At 36.3% G+C, this 17,087-nt stretch overlaps 6 protein-coding genes across 6 annotated transcripts; 3 read left to right on the forward strand and 3 right to left on the reverse strand.

Annotated features, from left to right (window-relative positions):
• The first annotated feature begins 884 nt into the window (after window positions 1-884).
• On the forward strand, window positions 885-6,765 carry Tsp (Thrombospondin). The gene is made up of 8 exons (XM_065311279.1): window positions 885-1,107; window positions 2,136-2,306; window positions 2,371-2,594; window positions 2,993-3,200; window positions 3,257-3,682; window positions 4,352-4,452; window positions 4,510-6,352; window positions 6,417-6,765. The coding sequence occupies exons 1-8, from the start codon at window positions 1,026-1,028 to the stop codon at window positions 6,503-6,505; spliced, it is 3,144 nt and encodes a 1,047-aa protein (XP_065167351.1). The 5' UTR covers window positions 885-1,025; the 3' UTR covers window positions 6,506-6,765.
• On the reverse strand, window positions 6,763-8,872 carry LOC135798430 (uncharacterized). The gene is made up of 9 exons (XM_065311281.1): window positions 8,413-8,872; window positions 8,192-8,359; window positions 8,045-8,138; window positions 7,890-7,991; window positions 7,632-7,838; window positions 7,464-7,566; window positions 7,282-7,387; window positions 7,033-7,220; window positions 6,763-6,978 (listed from the first exon to the last, which is right to left on the reverse strand). The coding sequence occupies exons 1-9, from the start codon at window positions 8,771-8,773 to the stop codon at window positions 6,763-6,765; spliced, it is 1,545 nt and encodes a 514-aa protein (XP_065167353.1). The 5' UTR covers window positions 8,774-8,872.
• An 855-nt stretch (window positions 8,873-9,727) lies between these two features.
• LOC135799911 (facilitated trehalose transporter Tret1-like) lies at window positions 9,728-10,996 on the reverse strand. Its single transcript, XM_065313148.1, has one exon. It carries the CDS (start codon window positions 10,994-10,996, stop codon window positions 9,728-9,730), a length of 1,269 nt encoding a protein of 422 aa, XP_065169220.1.
• Window positions 10,997-13,442: 2,446 nt separating this feature from the next.
• LOC135798781 (BAG family molecular chaperone regulator 2) lies at window positions 13,443-14,774 on the forward strand. The gene is made up of 3 exons (XM_065311747.1): window positions 13,443-13,677; window positions 13,805-13,999; window positions 14,054-14,774. The coding sequence occupies exons 1-3, from the start codon at window positions 13,614-13,616 to the stop codon at window positions 14,398-14,400; spliced, it is 606 nt and encodes a 201-aa protein (XP_065167819.1). The 5' UTR covers window positions 13,443-13,613; the 3' UTR covers window positions 14,401-14,774.
• Window positions 14,453-14,624, reverse strand: LOC135798785 (dolichyl-diphosphooligosaccharide--protein glycosyltransferase subunit 4). Its single transcript, XM_065311752.1, has one exon. The coding sequence runs from the start codon at window positions 14,622-14,624 to the stop codon at window positions 14,520-14,522; it is 105 nt and encodes a 34-aa protein (XP_065167824.1). The 3' UTR covers window positions 14,453-14,519.
• Window positions 14,775-14,843: 69 nt separating the features above from the next.
• Window positions 14,844-17,086, forward strand: LOC135798779 (protein NEDD1-like). Its single transcript, XM_065311740.1, has 2 exons — window positions 14,844-15,027; window positions 15,326-17,086. The coding sequence occupies exon 2, from the start codon at window positions 15,347-15,349 to the stop codon at window positions 16,997-16,999; it is 1,653 nt and encodes a 550-aa protein (XP_065167812.1). The 5' UTR covers window positions 14,844-15,027; window positions 15,326-15,346; the 3' UTR covers window positions 17,000-17,086.
• The last annotated feature ends 1 nt before the right edge of the window (window position 17,087 follows it).

Raw genomic sequence — 17,087 nt, forward strand, 5'->3', positions numbered from 1 at the left:
TTTTATACTTGCATAATTTAGTTTCTAAAGAACCTTGAATTAAAGTCTGACTTAATTCCCGTCTGTCATACACTTAAAAATCGTATAAAAATAACTCGGCAATTAATTATTGAACGGGAGTCGCCTACGCAAAATAGTTGCGTGGCACATAATTTCAATATAATTCAATCTAATTCTATACAATTCAATATAATTGAATATTTAATTTAATACGAAGATCAAATGTATTTGTCATATTGGAAATTGTGTGTTTCAAATCAATTTTCCACCATATCAACACTTAAAGTGACCATAGCGGCCTTAATATTCTAAAATAATGACTGAAATTAGCTGTTAACAGGTTTATTTGCTTCGAGGTATTGTTTTAGTGGCTAATTGCCACTTTGTTGTGTCTTTGCATTCGGAATTCGTAACCAAACGCCAAGATCTGGAGCTGGAGCAATAATAGTGTCATCGCGGGCGCTTTAGATCGGCCATTAGAACAAAAATAAAACTCCATAAAGTATGCTGTCGAGGGAAAGCCTCGTGGGCTCGATTTCGATTCTGAAAATATCTTTTCTGAAGCAACGCTTGCGCTCGCGCGTCGCCAGAATAAAATATATCGATGCGGCTTAATTAAAACTAATAAAGCGAGTCTTTAATCCTGCGTTAACTAGTGCGTAATCCCAATTTGTTCAAGTACTGAAAAGCCATGAAAACATTCTCGCCACCGTATAGCCGGTAAGCTGCGGTTTTCAATGTGTATTTGTCTTTGGAGAGTCTTGGAAAGTGATTAATCGGCTTGGCAATTAGAGACGCGCTTTATTGGTGATCGCGCGCGGCGGCGTCCCACCTCTCGCGATCGGTAAGCGTCGTGCACGCAACGTTTCACGAATGTGCACACACGCATTTGTTAAAAGAAACCGAAGCGACTTTTGAGCGGGCAGAGCCAAGACGAGTGCTCTCAAGTGCGCACATCGAGCACGGCAAATATCGGCAAGTGTTTAAAAAAGTTGTGAAATCAATCAAGAGCTTTCAAAAGCACAATGGGGTCGTTTACGGTGGTGAGTTGGTTACTCGCCACTGTTTTGGTCATCGCCTCAGCATCAGCCGTCACTGATGATCCAAGTAAGTTTAAAATTCGCGCAGAAGTAACGCGAAAAGTTTTCAGACGCATAATAATGTTACGGCTGAATGAATGTATAGTTTCTAATAGTAATTATAGTGTGCGCAAGACATTCGCCCAAATTTAAAGAGGTGCGTATATTTAGCCGTGTGCCGTTTTATTTCGCATTTTAAAAATAACGTCTATCCTGAGTGACACACATTTTCGCCACTCTCGACGCGCACAACACGAAAACAAGTGTATTTCGAACAGGAAGTCGGCCGTGTTTGCAATTCTGCTCTATTTTATACCGAGGGTGTATGGACACATGCAACACAGGTGTAACTCGTCAAAACTTCAAGCTTCGCTAAGAAAATATTTATTTCGTTATTTTGTACACTCGGTAATAGTTGATTCATGAAAGTTTTCCACAAGAAACTATTTTAAACTAGTTTCGAAGAAATGGTGAAAATAGTTTTCAACTTGATCGCATAAAAATATTTTTTTATTTGTTACATATTACCAAGTGCAAAGAAAGATGACTTATTATGGTATCATCAAACGCTAAAAACTTAAAACCGTAGGCGTAGCTTAAATTTGAGATGCAAATTGGATGCAAAAAAATATCTAACGCTCTACACTCCAATCATGGAGAATTGAAATGTTTACTAAAATGTTTTAAGTATGCTAATTTGAAAAATACAAACATAAAATTGAGGAAACTATTTTTATTTTTTGCACGAAAATTCCGCGTAGGATTATGAAATTATTCATTATTCAAAAGCCTACGATTGGTTATCGTATGAGACTCAATGAAGTATAACAATGAAATTATACATTAATGATTTAGTGCACTTTGCAAATATTTTCTTCAACCTTGATGAAATCCAATAATCACCGCAACACACCCATGTTTGCATGTGTGGTCATCAATGCGATTACGACTAAGTTATAGATCAATTATGACTACATGTTTAATTAATGCATTTGTATGTTTTTCTATGTGTCTACAATTCTGTTACTATTTATTCATCGCCGTCTCCTTTTATAGTCGCGTCTAGTGAACTGGAGAACGTGATCAAAAGTGACGAGCTCGCTCTGTCCCTGAAACACATAAAAGCTAAGAAACGACATCGTGGAACGGAAACCCTTCTTGCGGTTGACTTCGATCATGAAAACCACAATAGGTTTGCCATCCTGTTGGATCGTCATCATAAACGAGGTTCTTAATCATATTTATTATGTTTATTTAATTTTATAATTGTGGTTGACTTTCTCATGTTTAGTCATCATTGAAACCGTTGAAGACAACAGACCCAGGGCGCAGCATTTCACTGTTGATACGTTGAATGATGATACTGTGATTAAATCACTTCTATTGGCTATCAATCAGGATAAACCAGACGCCAGTGCCACTTTAGTTCTTGATTGTATCAACTATGGACGTGTGGCTATGCCGAAAACTATGCGTGAGATGTATATTCAAATGGAGAATCCACATCTCACCCTTGTAAGTATAAATATTTTGCGTTGTATTCTGCTGTGTGTGAACGTAACGGCTGGATAGAGGTCAGTGCCAACTGCAATGAGAGTGTCTTCATGCCGAGCGTGTTTATTTCGACCGCGCGCGACGACTGTCGCTGCAATACGTAAACGTAATGTTGCAATTGATCTGTAACTGTAATGCGCAGATTATAAAAGAAACAAGTTGTCGGCTCCCTTAAATAGTCATCGGCGCACCAGCTAGACACCTGTGACAGATGAGGTACCTTAAGTGCGCATCATACCTGATGCAGGTCACTTAAAAATGCAATTTGCACTTGTGCGGAAAAAACATCTCCATCTGAGAATATCTGATTTTACCGAGATTGCTTGACATTTAATTTCATACCATTTCTTGTTTGCCAGCTTCGTGAGAAGAAGTATCCAGTCGAGATTGAAGGTAGTGATGGTTTACGTAAACTTCTTATCCGTAACAACTGTCCAACGGTTCCATCATCAAAACATCTTTTCAAAAGCTTTCCACAATTTGATGATTTTGGTGATCATGATCCTAATGTACAGGGATACGAACCTGACAGGGGTGATATTCCATCTTTACACACTCCTGATGAAGGTACCATCATCCATCTTTCATATAAAACTATTTTTAAAGTTGTGGTTATATTTCAGGTGCCATTTTGAAGGCTTTAAACGACTTGATTCAAACCGTTAATCAACTCAATCGTATAGTTAATGACCAACACAATACTATTGATAACATGCGAAGAACACTTGAAGACTGTGAAGTGTGCAAACCCCGCCCACCAGAGATCATTCGTCCCTCGTGTGCGACCCATCCACCAACTTGTTTTCCAGGGGTGCAATGCCACGACACAGGCACTGGTCCAACTTGTGGACCTTGCCCTCGAGGATACATTGGTAATGGTTACGTTTGTCAACCTGGTAAGATGTGTGCAGATCGTCCTTGCTATCCTGGAGTTTCCTGCGAGGATACCCCCCATGGAGCACGCTGCGGACCTTGCCCACATGGATACGACGGCAATGGTGAACAGTGCCGTAAACGGTCCGGCTGCGAGTACAGCCCATGTCATCCGGGTGAGTCAATCAGACACTATTAGGATATCTCAATCTATTCGGTTGTATATATCATGGTGACGTTGTATATTGCTATGTTCGCTCGTGTTTTGTCACGTTCTTACTTTCAATACTTTCAAATCTTTGTTAGCACATGATCACAATGCTTTCTTGCACGCACTGAAAACTGCTATGGTTAGATATTTTTTATCTTCATCACTCAATTGTGATTTATATTCTTAGAAATCTTATATTTTATCTTATCTATGTTTCTGTTGGCTATCAAGATGCGGCAGTAGAAGTGTGTAGGTATTGATCTTGTTATTAATGTGTTTGTTAGTTTTCTGTCTTCCAGGACGTTGTTGAAAATGTAAACTTGTTAACAAAGCAATTTATGGTTACCGCATTCAGACACATAAGTCACGAAAGATGGTGAATGAGCCTTCTTGCAAATTAATTCAACTTGTTCTTCGCAACTAGTGCGCCTAATCACATGCTGAAAGTAAACATATGAAATAATTTTATAATTGTACAAGTATTACGATAATATATACCTTAATAACCATAAGTTTGTCTTTTATTACTCAACCCGAGCACAAAACACTATCGAACATACAATATTGCATGAAACAGGCGTCGTACCAACTTCATTGTAAAGGGAATTAAACTATTGAACATCCTCGTTTTCAGGTGTACGATGTATTCCAACCGATGTGCCGCCATTTTATTACTGCGAAGGTTGTCCAGCAGGGTCAACCGGAAACGGCACTGCTTGCTATGACATCGATGAAGTACACATAACAAAACCTTATAGAAATTTTCAAGAAATTGATTATGATAATTTTTAGTGTGACTTGGCCAGACCATGTGATCCAATGGTAGAATGTACTAATCTCCGACCTGGATATCGTTGTGGTCCATGTCCGCACGGGTTCACCGGAAGTTCAGGAACACAAGGCATTGGAATGGAAGAAGCTTCACACAATCGCCAGCGTTGTTATGATATAGATGAATGCCTCGACAACAATGGTGGTTGTGTCCCGCATTCTGTTTGTACCAATGTAGAAGGTTCGCATATTTGTGGTGGATGTGTACATGGCTATGTTGGCAATCAAACCAGTGGTTGCCGCAGAGGAGAAGGTTTATGCCCGGATGGCACTCAGTGTCATAGAAATGCGGAATGTGCACATATAGGCCAAGGAAGGTATAGTTGTAAATGTAAAGTGGGTTGGGCAGGAGATGGTTCCATTTGCGCACCGGATCAAGATCTGGACGGTTGGCCAGATTTTGATCTTCAATGTTCACATCCCAGATGTAGAAAGGATAATTGTCCAACTACGCCTAACTCAGGACAAGAGGATGCCGATGGAGATGGGGAAGGTGACGCGTGTGATCCTGATGCCGACAATGACGGTATCCTAAATAACCCTGATAATTGTCCATTGGTCTATAATCCCAATCAAGAGGATACCGATGAAGGGGGTGGTGACAAAGCTGGTGATGCATGTGATAACTGCCCTACGGTGCCAAATCTAGATCAAGATGATTTAGATAAAGATGGAATAGGTGATGCGTGTGATGATGACATTGATAACGACGGTATTCTTAACTACAACGATAATTGCAAAAGAAAGTCAAATCCAGATCAAAGAGATACCGATGGTGATGGAATTGGTGACGTTTGTGATAACTGTCCAAAAGTTCACAACCCTCATCAAGAAGATTCAGACAACAATTTAATTGGTGATAAGTGTGATAATATAGCTGATGTTGATCATGACGGTATACCAGATCAACATGATAATTGTCGCAGAGTACCAAATAGTGACCAACTAGATACTGACCATGATGGTAAAGGTGATGCTTGTGACACTGATGCAGATGGTGATGGAATTGTTAATCTTTCCGACAACTGTCCACTTGCGGCAAATCCATACCAGGAAGACGCAAATCAGAACGGCGTTGGTGACATCTGCGAATCTGATTGGGATCTGGATGATGTTCCTAATGACATTGACAATTGTCCAAACAACTCACAGATTTACTCAACAGATTTTAGCACGTACCAAACGGTGGTTCTTGATCCCGAAGGTGATTCTCAAGTTGATCCTAACTGGGTAATTTACAATAAAGGTGCTGAGATTGTACAAACAATGAATAGTGATCCAGGACTTGCCGTGGGATATGACTCCTTCGGAGGTGTTGATTTTGAAGGTACATTCTTTATAGGAACGGAAACAGATGATGATTATGCTGGTTTTATCTTTTCTTATCAAAATAACCGTAAATTCTACACGGTAATGTGGAAAAAGAACCCGCAGACTTATTGGCAGAGCACACCATTCCGAGCTGTAGCCGAACCAGGTATTCAACTAAAATTAGTTGATTCCGACACTGGACCAGGTCAACTATTGCGTAACTCTTTGTGGCACACCGGCAATACTGATCGTCAAGTGAAACTACTATGGAAAGATCCCAGAAATGAGGGTTGGAGAGAAAAGACCGCTTATAGGTGGTTACTACTCCACAGGCCCAAAATTGGTTTGATCCGATTGAGAATCTTTGAAGGTGAGAAGATGGTAGCCGACAGTGGAAACATCTACGATACTACTCTCAAAGGTGGTCGTCTTGGAGTGTTCTGTTTCTCACAGGAAATGATTATTTGGTCAGATTTGGTCTACAGGTGTAACGGTATAAAATTAATATTAATATTACATAACTATTAAACTATATTTACATTCAAATATAATTTCAGACGATGTCCCTGAAGCTATCTACAGAGAGCTCCCCGAAAGACTACGAAAACAAGTGCATATCGATCGCAGGACTGCACAACGCACGTAAAACAAAATGTTAATTAAGTTTGATTACTGATAAAGTACTAATTACCTCAATCGCATGTAGTAATGAAACATATTTAATTTAAAATTTCTATAGTTACTTGTGTATCTACTAGTTAATCAATTCAAATTTCGATGATGATTGTGTATTTATTAACCAATTAATAAGACTTGCTCATAGGTTCATAAATTGTATACGTAATTGTTTGGCTATTGATTAATTATTAATTAATTGTATAAATAAATAAAGCGCATTTAGATTTACCTGATATTCACGCTGAATATGTCACAATTACATTTAAACTGTTTTAATTCTAAAATAAATACAACTGCGGCAAGAAATAATCCAATACTCCAGATAATAAAAAAACTTTGGAACAGTCTCAAGTCCAATTGTATGATTTTTGGTGTTTCTGTGGTGGTTCGTGCTAAACCTAAATAATTTTGAATACGTCGTTCCAGTGGGTCTGATATTGCCTGAAATAAAAGAGATTTTTTATATTGATAACACGTAAAATATTGATTGAATACATCTTTCTCCCAATATTTGATTAATCCATGTTCCATTGCTATTGCACATAGTTTATCAATACCAATAAGCCATATTGAGTTTCTTCTCAGCAAGAAAGCAGTATATTGATGTCCGATTATATATTCTTTCATTACTTTAAAATCTTCTAAGTGTTGCAATGTAAAATAATCATCAATGGTGAAAAAATCTAGAAAATAATATTTATCCATTACAATTTGATGCAATTAATTAATTAAATGCTTAATTACGGCTTGCAAATGATTCGTCAACAGCATATGCATATCTTTCATCATGAATGTCACTTATTTGATTTTGAACTAGGCGAAATTTTTTGTATAGCGTTACCATAGGTTCCTAAAATGATAAGTATATATTAAAATATGATACTTTCTTTGAATAAAAGCTATTGTTTGATGTTAATTTTTCTCACTGTCGTTTCTGTGCTAATTATTTTCCCTTTATCATTAAATTTTGAATACCAAAGTATATCGCTTGATGCTAACTGAGCTAACGAATTTATTTCGTCAATATATCTAAAATAAATATATTTAATATTTAACCGAAACATAAATTATTATTAATAATCAGTTAGTATTACGTGGGTACGGCGATATAACTAGAAAACTTGGAATTAAAAAAAGTTTGTATTAAAATAAAGCACGACAATAAGACCGAAAAGAATACACGTTCCATTAGTGTTTTCGTCGCTAAATTTGAAGGTTGAGCTAGTAAAATTCGAAAAGCTATTAAATACTCAAGTTTTTTAGAATCGGCAACGCCGCATTCAATCCATTTAAAGTAGATTCTACAAAAGAAATCATAAATATTAAAATTTATCAGTTTATATCTTACAAACTTTAATATTTTAAAAATTATCATAATTGCAATCATATTTGCCCCAATCAGCAGCCAAACCCCATATGTAAAGATGTTAAATATCATCCATTCGTTAATTAACCTGAAATTATTTTTGTTCAAATATAATTATTGAAAAGAAACATAATTGTAAACCTTGGTTTAGGTACGATGCATGTAACTCTTATCTCACATAGAGGCCGTGAAAAATCTCCAAATAATGTGCGACTATATTCGATATATACAGCATCTGTCAAATAAATATGCTACATTTAAATATAAATAAGAATAGATTAAACTTACAAGCTATTAAATCGATTTTATCTTGTAGTAAAGTGTCCATGTACCCTGTCCCGGTCCAATTTGAACGAAACACACCAAGATAATCAAAAGATGTGTCAAAAAGCAAAGTTATATTATGTTTTTTAGCGTACTCCACAAGTAATACTGTCTCTGGCCCTTTTAAGTTGACTACAATAAACATATGAATTTAATGAAATTTTTTTTTGGTAAGTAAATATTACCTGGATCAGTAATTGGTAAATACTTTTCGCCGCCTACGATTAGCCGTTTCCCTTGAAGATTCTTTAATTTGTCTGGATACAAAGTCGAATTTGATGCAAAACTTTGTGATATTGCACTCCATTCGTTTATTAAAACTATCTTATCATTGTTTTCCAAGCCAACAAATTGATGTGTAAACAATGCAAATTCACCCTCTCTTTCTGGAATATCTTTAACCACAAGCATATCGCTCACAAATTTTAAATAATTACTTGCAAAGAATTGATAAAATTCTTTATCTTTCGTAGAATTAAACATGACAACATATCTTCTCTCTTGAAAACGCGCTTTACTATGTTTTTGAATAAAATCTTCAAACATTTCGAATTTTGCTTGCGTGTTTTCACGTATATTAATCACAATTCCAAGACACAAATCAAATTTATTTACATGTGTAGCGTCTAGTTGGGCATCACTTGTCAAATAATAATTACCATTTTGGCTTACACTACGCACAACAAAGTCATCTTCAAATTGTAAAATGCAATAAAAATGACTGAAATATTCTCGCATTATGATTGTTAATAAAATCGTCGCGTTTGTAGCGACTGGCAGTGGCAATAGTATCATAATTACACTTGCTAGTAAGGTATCTAGATGTAAAAGGTAGTAATTACTAAATATTTTTACAACGCTAGTATCATTTGCTTGCCGTGAGCAATTTCTTGTTGTGCAGTCTCGTTTTCGGAGTGAAATGACTCCACTTGAACATTGCCACACAATAAATACTTTTTTATTTGATAAACACCTCGCCGTTTTGCTTGTGTTCTGTGTACACAATGATAAATTAGTGCAGACATTATTAAAACTTTCATGACAAATGTTGTAGCACATTAATTCACACGGACGACCCGTTGACACAAAAAATACAACATGTGATGTGAAGAGGTATTAATGTCGTTCGATAAATAATTAATGTGAACTGGTTGCGGCACAGATTATTGCTACTCTTTAAAAACATCAGCAAAGTGTATTATTTGCACATCAAAAACAAAAAAGTTTGATTTACGTGTTTATTTGATGACTTAATGATCAATCGTGTTGAAAGGTAAAACACTACATAAAACTATGTCATTTTTTTGGTGTTGTTAATAACATACTTAATACATAAATATTGTTGTTCAGTCTAAGCAAATATTGAGTACTTTTCCGTTTTTATATGCTACGGTTTTATGAATTACTCTGAAAACTTTTTTTTTTAATTTTAATTGTTAATAAACTTTACAAATAAATAAATAAATAAATGTATAACTCATACTTAAAATTTTGTTGTATCTATCTACGTTTAAAATGATCTACTACATCCTCTAAAGTTTTTCCTTTAGTTTCCGGCACAAAAATATGGATGAAAACTGTGCCAGCAAATGAAAACATTGCAAAACAAAATAATGCAAGATACATTCCTTCAAATGTTAAAGTCACATAAAAGAATTGAGCTGAAGCCGTGACACAAAGGCAAAAATATAAATCTAAAATAGCGATAGCATAGGATTTCACACTGGTAGGAAAAACTTCACTAATCATTAACAACGGAATTGTATACAGTCCGACGCTGTGTAAAACAATGTACATAATCATTGCTATCACTGGTAAATATTCTAAATTTGAAAGGTCTACAAGCGTCCGCTGTAAGAGAAAATAGTAAACCGCCACAACAGTTGATGCAAAACCTGTACCCATAGATGATAGTATAAGTAAAGGTCTTCTTCCTGCTTTATCGACGATAATCGATGCAATGCAAGTCATAAACAATTGAACTCCGAAATAAATTACCACAATATGATCAATAGTGAGAATTTTTGGCGTGTAAAATGTAATGGCGGAAATACCACTAAATTGTTGAATTGTCCTTAGTCCACACATAATTAATAATGCTTTTCTATTACTTGACACAGTAAACAAATCCATAAAATGACCTTTGTTACGTTGATCTTCCTGAATTACGGTTGCTAGTCTGATAAATTCATCATCAACATCTTCTACACCCCTATGTTTTCTTAAACAATGTTTGGCATCTTCATGTTGGTCATTCATTATATGATAATAGGGACTTTCAATTGCAAAATAGACAAGTATTGTGTATATAATAGGCAATCCAGCACATATTAACGCAGTGGTATAAATACTAAGATAATGTCCGATTGCGTTGATTATTGCTATTCCAAGCACAAGACTTACACTTGTTAAGGATCCAAGAAGTCCGCGCGTGTTCGCAAGGGCTATTTCACCCACATATAAAGGAATTGCTATGAATACAAATGCATCGACAAAACCAACTATTGCTCTTGCTATAAACAACATTTCCACTCTAGTTGAAAAGGCTATAAGTAGCCATGCGATAAGATTGGGCCATCCCAAGAATAATATTATTTTTTGGCGACCAATTTTGTCCAGTGCCCAACCGGCAACTACTGCTCCGGGGATGGAAAAGAGGATATTTATTACAGCCAACCATGCAGTCTGATCGTTTGTCACGGATACATGGGACCCATCTAGTAGTTTAGGTATCGATGGAGAAGGCCATCCATAACTAAATCCAGTCATTACCGCAGCAATATTTGCTTTAATTGCAAATAATATAAGTGTTTGGTTATTTAAAAAATGTAAGAAACTAACCTGATATTGCACTGTATATTTGAAGCCAGTTATTTGGTAGACATGTTTTTTTCTGAAAATTTTCGTGTTTTGGTATCATCATATTTAGCTCAGTTTGATAGTGAATTTTGGTGGCAATATGCAGTAAAAAGTAAAAAATAAAAAGAAAAACAATAACAGACTTGGTTTGAGAATAATTTTGTTGCATTGTTATGTATATAGGGTCTCGTAGCTTATCTTTTTACAAATTTACGTCTAGACAAATAGTTCAATAATCATTATGTTCATAATGTATGTAAATGTATAATGTATAACGTATAATGTATGTATTTTAAGTCCCAATTGGAGATGCTAAATACGACACTGCAATTAAAAAATATTTTGGTTTTTATTGACAAATATACAACTGGAATTTTGTAAACTTGATATGAGTTAAGCATGACTTAAGTTTCAAATTGAGATCAAGTGTGAGATACTCGTACATGTTGGAAAGGATATATGGCTTAATTACATTCAGACGCACGGGCGTGCACGCTTAATTTACAGTCTGTCGTATTGATAATGTATGTAAAGCAGTATTGTCTCTTAAAATTATTGTTCATTCATATTATTTTATTATTATTTAAAACCCGCCATGTATTGATTTTGGAATGCAAAGTAAAGAAGTGTTTTTTTAAGTGGCGTTGCTGTGCTTCGAAACCGTCTAATTTGTCTGAAAATACCAATTAGGCGAAATATGTCAATATTAAAATTATATCGATACACAACACGGATTTATAATGGAAGAAAGTAAAAGAATACATTCATTTGTTAGACATAAACAAAAATACCTACTCCAATAGACCTGATATGAATCAGCAAAACCGTAAATTGAATTTTAAATGAAATTAATTTAATTTCATTTATATTTAGTTATATCAGAAATCTTTCTTTGTTTCTTATTTTTTGCGAGATATTAAAGAAGACGTTATTTAATGCTTGATTTGTATGTGTAGCAACGTTAGTAGAATTTGGATGATACAATAAAAACCCTTTTATAAATGAGTGGTGTTTCCTGATTCACATATTTTATCGTTTTCGGCATGATTTGCGCGTAAATAAATACAAATGTTGTCTTTGCAGTTCATAGGACCTAATTTTTTTCCAAATAAAGCTCAACAGCGAATTTCAATGGCTACAAACTAAAAATGAACTTGTAATAAATTAGGGTAAAATTAATTTATTTAGATACATGTGGAAAACTGTTACAAGAAGGTACACTTCACACGAGAGCGAGATTTTACTCGTCTCGCTTTTGCGATAGGCGTTTATTAAAAATTTCTCGGCGATACCGAGACCACATTCAGCGCAACCCGAGTCTCGTTTTTGGTCTCGTATTTTTTTATGAAATTGTTATTGGAAAAATTAGAAAAGGTAGATTATATAAAATCTGGTGACCATATGTGTAATATTTCATTGTATATTCAAAAGATCAACTCAATAACCGAATATGAGTTTGACTTTTTTGACTTTTTGAAATTTTTATGAAGATTTTGTGAACATCTGGAGACATTTTTTTATTTTTTCGGTACTTCGAGCAAAGACTAAGTACAGTTAAGTAAACACTGTACGCTATACCCTCACAATATCCCCGAAACGATATATTAGTAAACCATTGCAAGTCAATGCAAGTATTTGTCAAGCCTGATGTGGATAGCTACTTCGACCATTAGAGGCCCCATCAGCACACCTTCTGGCTTGACAAATACTGCATTGACCTGCCATGGCTTATATACAACTGTTCTTATAATAAAGACACAAGAAGTATTGTCAGCCCCACCTAACGGTGGAGACTGAAGTTAGCTCAAACAAGCATAAGTATTGAAATACAATGGTAGTACGAGAGGGTGAGTATAAGCTAAGTAAAGTTAAGTAAACACTTACTGTACGCTATACCCTCACAATATCGCCGAAGTGTGCTGATGAGACCTCTAATGGTCGAAATAGCTATCCACATCAGGCTTGACAAATACTTGCATTGACTTGCAATGGTTTAGTAAAAATCGTTTTGGCGATATTGTGAGGGTATAGCGTACAGTAAGTGTTTACTTAACTTTACTTAGCTTATACTCACTCTCTCGTACTACCATTGTATTTCAATTCAAGCAAAGATAAATAAAATTTATGCTCTAGTGCGTTTAATATTCTCTCATTTTTATTTGTTTCCGCGGAATGCATAGCTAGAAACATGAGTTTATGAGTTTCATTTGTTTATTTATCTGACGGCGAAACTCAACCGCCAAGAAAAATCCCGCGGCGAATTTTTGGCGAAGACTGTCGTGTACCCTTTCTGGCGTGAACGGCGATCGCAGCGACGGCACACGGCATTGTGTACATACTAAGAAACGCGCGCCCCCACTATACACCTCATTCATTAGAAAACGTCAAAAGTTTGTCAAGCTGTGCATGCGCTTGTTGTGCATTCTAAAAATCGCGCACATCGATTGTCAACAATTCGCATTTAATTTAAATTCTTCGTAACAAAATCGAAAAACTGGCGGCCGTCAACAAAGAATATGACAATCCAATGTTCATTGATCCTATGGAGGTGGCAGACATGTATTCCCCAAGCACATCAGCATCAGGAAAAGGTAAGTGGAGAACACCTGTTCATTGCATGTTAATTATTACTCATAAAATACCATGAAATTCAATTTTACATAATCGACTTCCAATGCTTTAATATAAAACTACACCTCTGAATTACTTGTATTGTAGGAATTATTCCACAAACCTATGGGAATGATAGTGACATGAGCACCAAGCAAAGAGTGATGGAAATACTTGATAATCTGGAAAGTCACGTTGAAAAATTGCGGAGGGATGCCACAAAACTCGAGGAGGAAAAGGATGTCATCATGGGCAGCCTGGACGCCGTCAAATTACTGCCAGTGTTAAATGACCTTCAAGGATGTAAGTATTATGATTCTCATAACCACCCTCCAAAGTTAACAATATTCATTTTAGTGGATAGAGATGAAGCACAACAATACCTAGAACGAATAATCGAGCGCTGTCATACAGTGGCTGTGAATGTTTATACACAGAGGGATCAATCACAAGAAGATGCTCTCCACCAGGTAAATCAACAAATAGATCACCTAATTGTCTTGCTAAAAGCCGACCATGAAGCGGCGCGGGCTCGTTGCCTGATCTACATGAACTCCAGCTCATCACAGAGCAGTGGCGTCACCGACAAACATTTTGAGTCTGCACTGCTTGGTTGCACAATCGATGACCAGAAGCGGGTGAAAAAGCGCCTTCTCGGCCTGTTAAAATACCTTGACAAAATGGGCATTGTGTCTGAAGTATAAAGGCGCGAGATCGTGGCCAGGGATACGGGTTTTAGTTTCGAATCTCTCACGCTGAAGTTTTTCACATTGTTTTTATTTTTTTACATATAATAGAATATAAAAGTATTGTATTTAGCATGTTACTTCGAGTTGTTCGCGTTGATATAGTGATATAGGACGACAAGGAGGAAGAGTGTCACTCCCAGAGCGTTCGCGAGTACTGCTAGATGCACATCAGTGACCATTCTAAAACAAACAAAAAACATTTTAATACAATTGCATACAGCTTGAAGGGGAGAACCATTGACTGTTTTTGTGATCCATATCAGTGACTTACACTAATTAAGCATATTTTGACAAATAAATATAGTACTGTTGAGTTTTATGAAAAAAAATGGTTTCATTTTTGGTTATCAAAAAATTAGTACATATTCAATAAAGGAGCAAATATTTCTTTTTCAAACGTGAAGAATCCAGATGGCGCTAACGGTGTATTCACAACCGGCAAAACTATCGTTTTACTTGTGTTGCTGACATTCCCTCATTATTTAACCACAATACAATAGTCTCTCGCAAGACGAAATTGTTAATTTTCAGTTACAATTAATTTGCCAAAGATTCAACCCACAGTGCCGGTAACCAAGGGTGGTAAGTAAATACAAGTTGAACTAATGTTCCCTAATTAATCGCTTAACCTCCTCCCATTAATACACCGATATTAAAAAGAATAGCAAAACATACGTAAAATATACAACACTTACGTGAGTTGTTTGTCTTGTTATTGAAAGCTCGCAATGAATTAGTTTATTGAATCTTCGTATTCAACGACGTGGCTTTCGCTTAGACGAAATCAGCGTTTGTTTGACAGGCGAATGAGACGCAGCACTACGTTTACTATAGTTCCTCTTGTTTACACCAAGCTAATGGCGGCAAATTTAAATTACAGATTACCAGACATCCGTTAAAAATGCGTTGCGTTTCAATATCTCACGAACTAAAAGTTTCGCAATGGCCCGATGAAAAGGAGCTATATTATTATAAACCTCGCAATTCGGATAACATGCCTCTCAATACGGTGTCTTGGGGTAAAAATGGAGCATGGCTTTTGCTTTGTCAGAGCTATGGTTTCGCGGAGATAGTTTCGCTTGCAGATGAGGCAAAACTTTTGAATTCAATCCAGAACGTGAAGAATGTTACTTGTGCCGCCTTCCAGAATACCGTTAATCGGCGTGTTGCACTAGGCACATCTTCAGGGCAGCTTGTGATTTATGATTTGAAAGCCAAATGTATCAAGCAACAATGCCCAAATCAACAAACGCCATATTTTAAAGTTCAATTCTCGATCAAAGATTCACATGTGATTGGGGCAAACAAAGAAAAGGTTTATGTTTACAAGACCAACAGTGGTAATCAGATTGCTGCCCTATCTGTGCCTAACTCTCAAACAGTGACAAACTTCCGATGCCATCCACTTAAGTCAAATATATTAGGCTTATGCAGTGAAAAGGGCGTGGTTGCCGTGTGGGACTACAATGTGGATAAACCTTCTGCTTGCTATGAAGCGCACAAATCTATAGTATCTGATGTTTTGATAAAAAACGAAACAGTCTTATCAATTGGAGCTGATAGGCGCCTTTCGATTTTTGACTATCGGGGGAAAAAAATTAATCATGAAAAAACATTCACACAATCACCAACGGCTTTTGATTTGCACACTGATGGATTAAGTCTCGCAGTGGGGTTCACTGATGGACAGGTCTTGGGTTTTGATTTACGCTCGCTGAAACAAACAACTCAGGTCCTGGCAAAACACACAAGCCGTATTAATCAAGTTTCCTTTGATAACTTCTCACAGAAAGTATCTACTTCTAACATATCTGTAGAAACCACCACAGAATCCCTTCAAAACCAATCGGAACAAGTCGATTCCTTCAGCGGCATCTACTGCAATGTTCCAGTGCCAACCAGTGATTCGATTAATGCAAACTGCACAAAGCCTCGTCAAAGCCTTCCGAATGCTAAAAACATAAGCGATTCTTTTATAAATGCCATGTCTTTGAACTCACCCAGTAGAAAAATGGAAGATTCTATCTCAAATATGACTACAACAAAATCTAACAGACGTGTTCAGGATTCAAAAACAAATTTATTGTCGCCTAAGGTAGAAGAAAAGGACGAAAAAGAACAGAAGTCTGACGTAGAGCAAGTAGCTACTGATGCCGAGATCAACGTAGAAAAACCCAGCCCGAATGCATATTTACCAACGATAGCGCCCACGCATCACAGACAATCTACCGAGTTCTGGAAGGCACAGTCTACACCAATTAATTCTAACAGTGCGAATATAATGCAATCACCTATTTATCCACTTAATGGAGGATCTGCAAATTTACCAGCCACAATGAACAATGCAGAAATTCGTATGATAATGAAAGAAGTTGTAAGAGAAGAAATAGGAGAGTTGCGTGAAGAGATAAAGAATCAAACGTTTGAGATTATGTGCAGCATTAGACAACACACTTTAGGACTCCAATGGACACTGAACAAGATGGCGGTGGATCTAGAGACTAGCATCGAACAATTACGTCGTGAGATCCTTCAATTGAGGGAGCAGTTCTAAACTGCAAACATTAGCTTTATGTACTGCCATAATCGTTATTTTTGTACGTGTAATCTATTTTTCTAACGTAATAAACATTTGATAATAC

This window comes from Atheta coriaria, unplaced genomic scaffold (genome assembly GCF_025399875.1).
Source record: "Atheta coriaria isolate IRGN ID8LTWV9N9 unplaced genomic scaffold, Caltech_Dcor_3.1 hic_scaffold_9_pilon, whole genome shotgun sequence".
Classification (NCBI taxonomy): domain Eukaryota; kingdom Metazoa; phylum Arthropoda; class Insecta; order Coleoptera; family Staphylinidae; genus Dalotia; species Dalotia coriaria.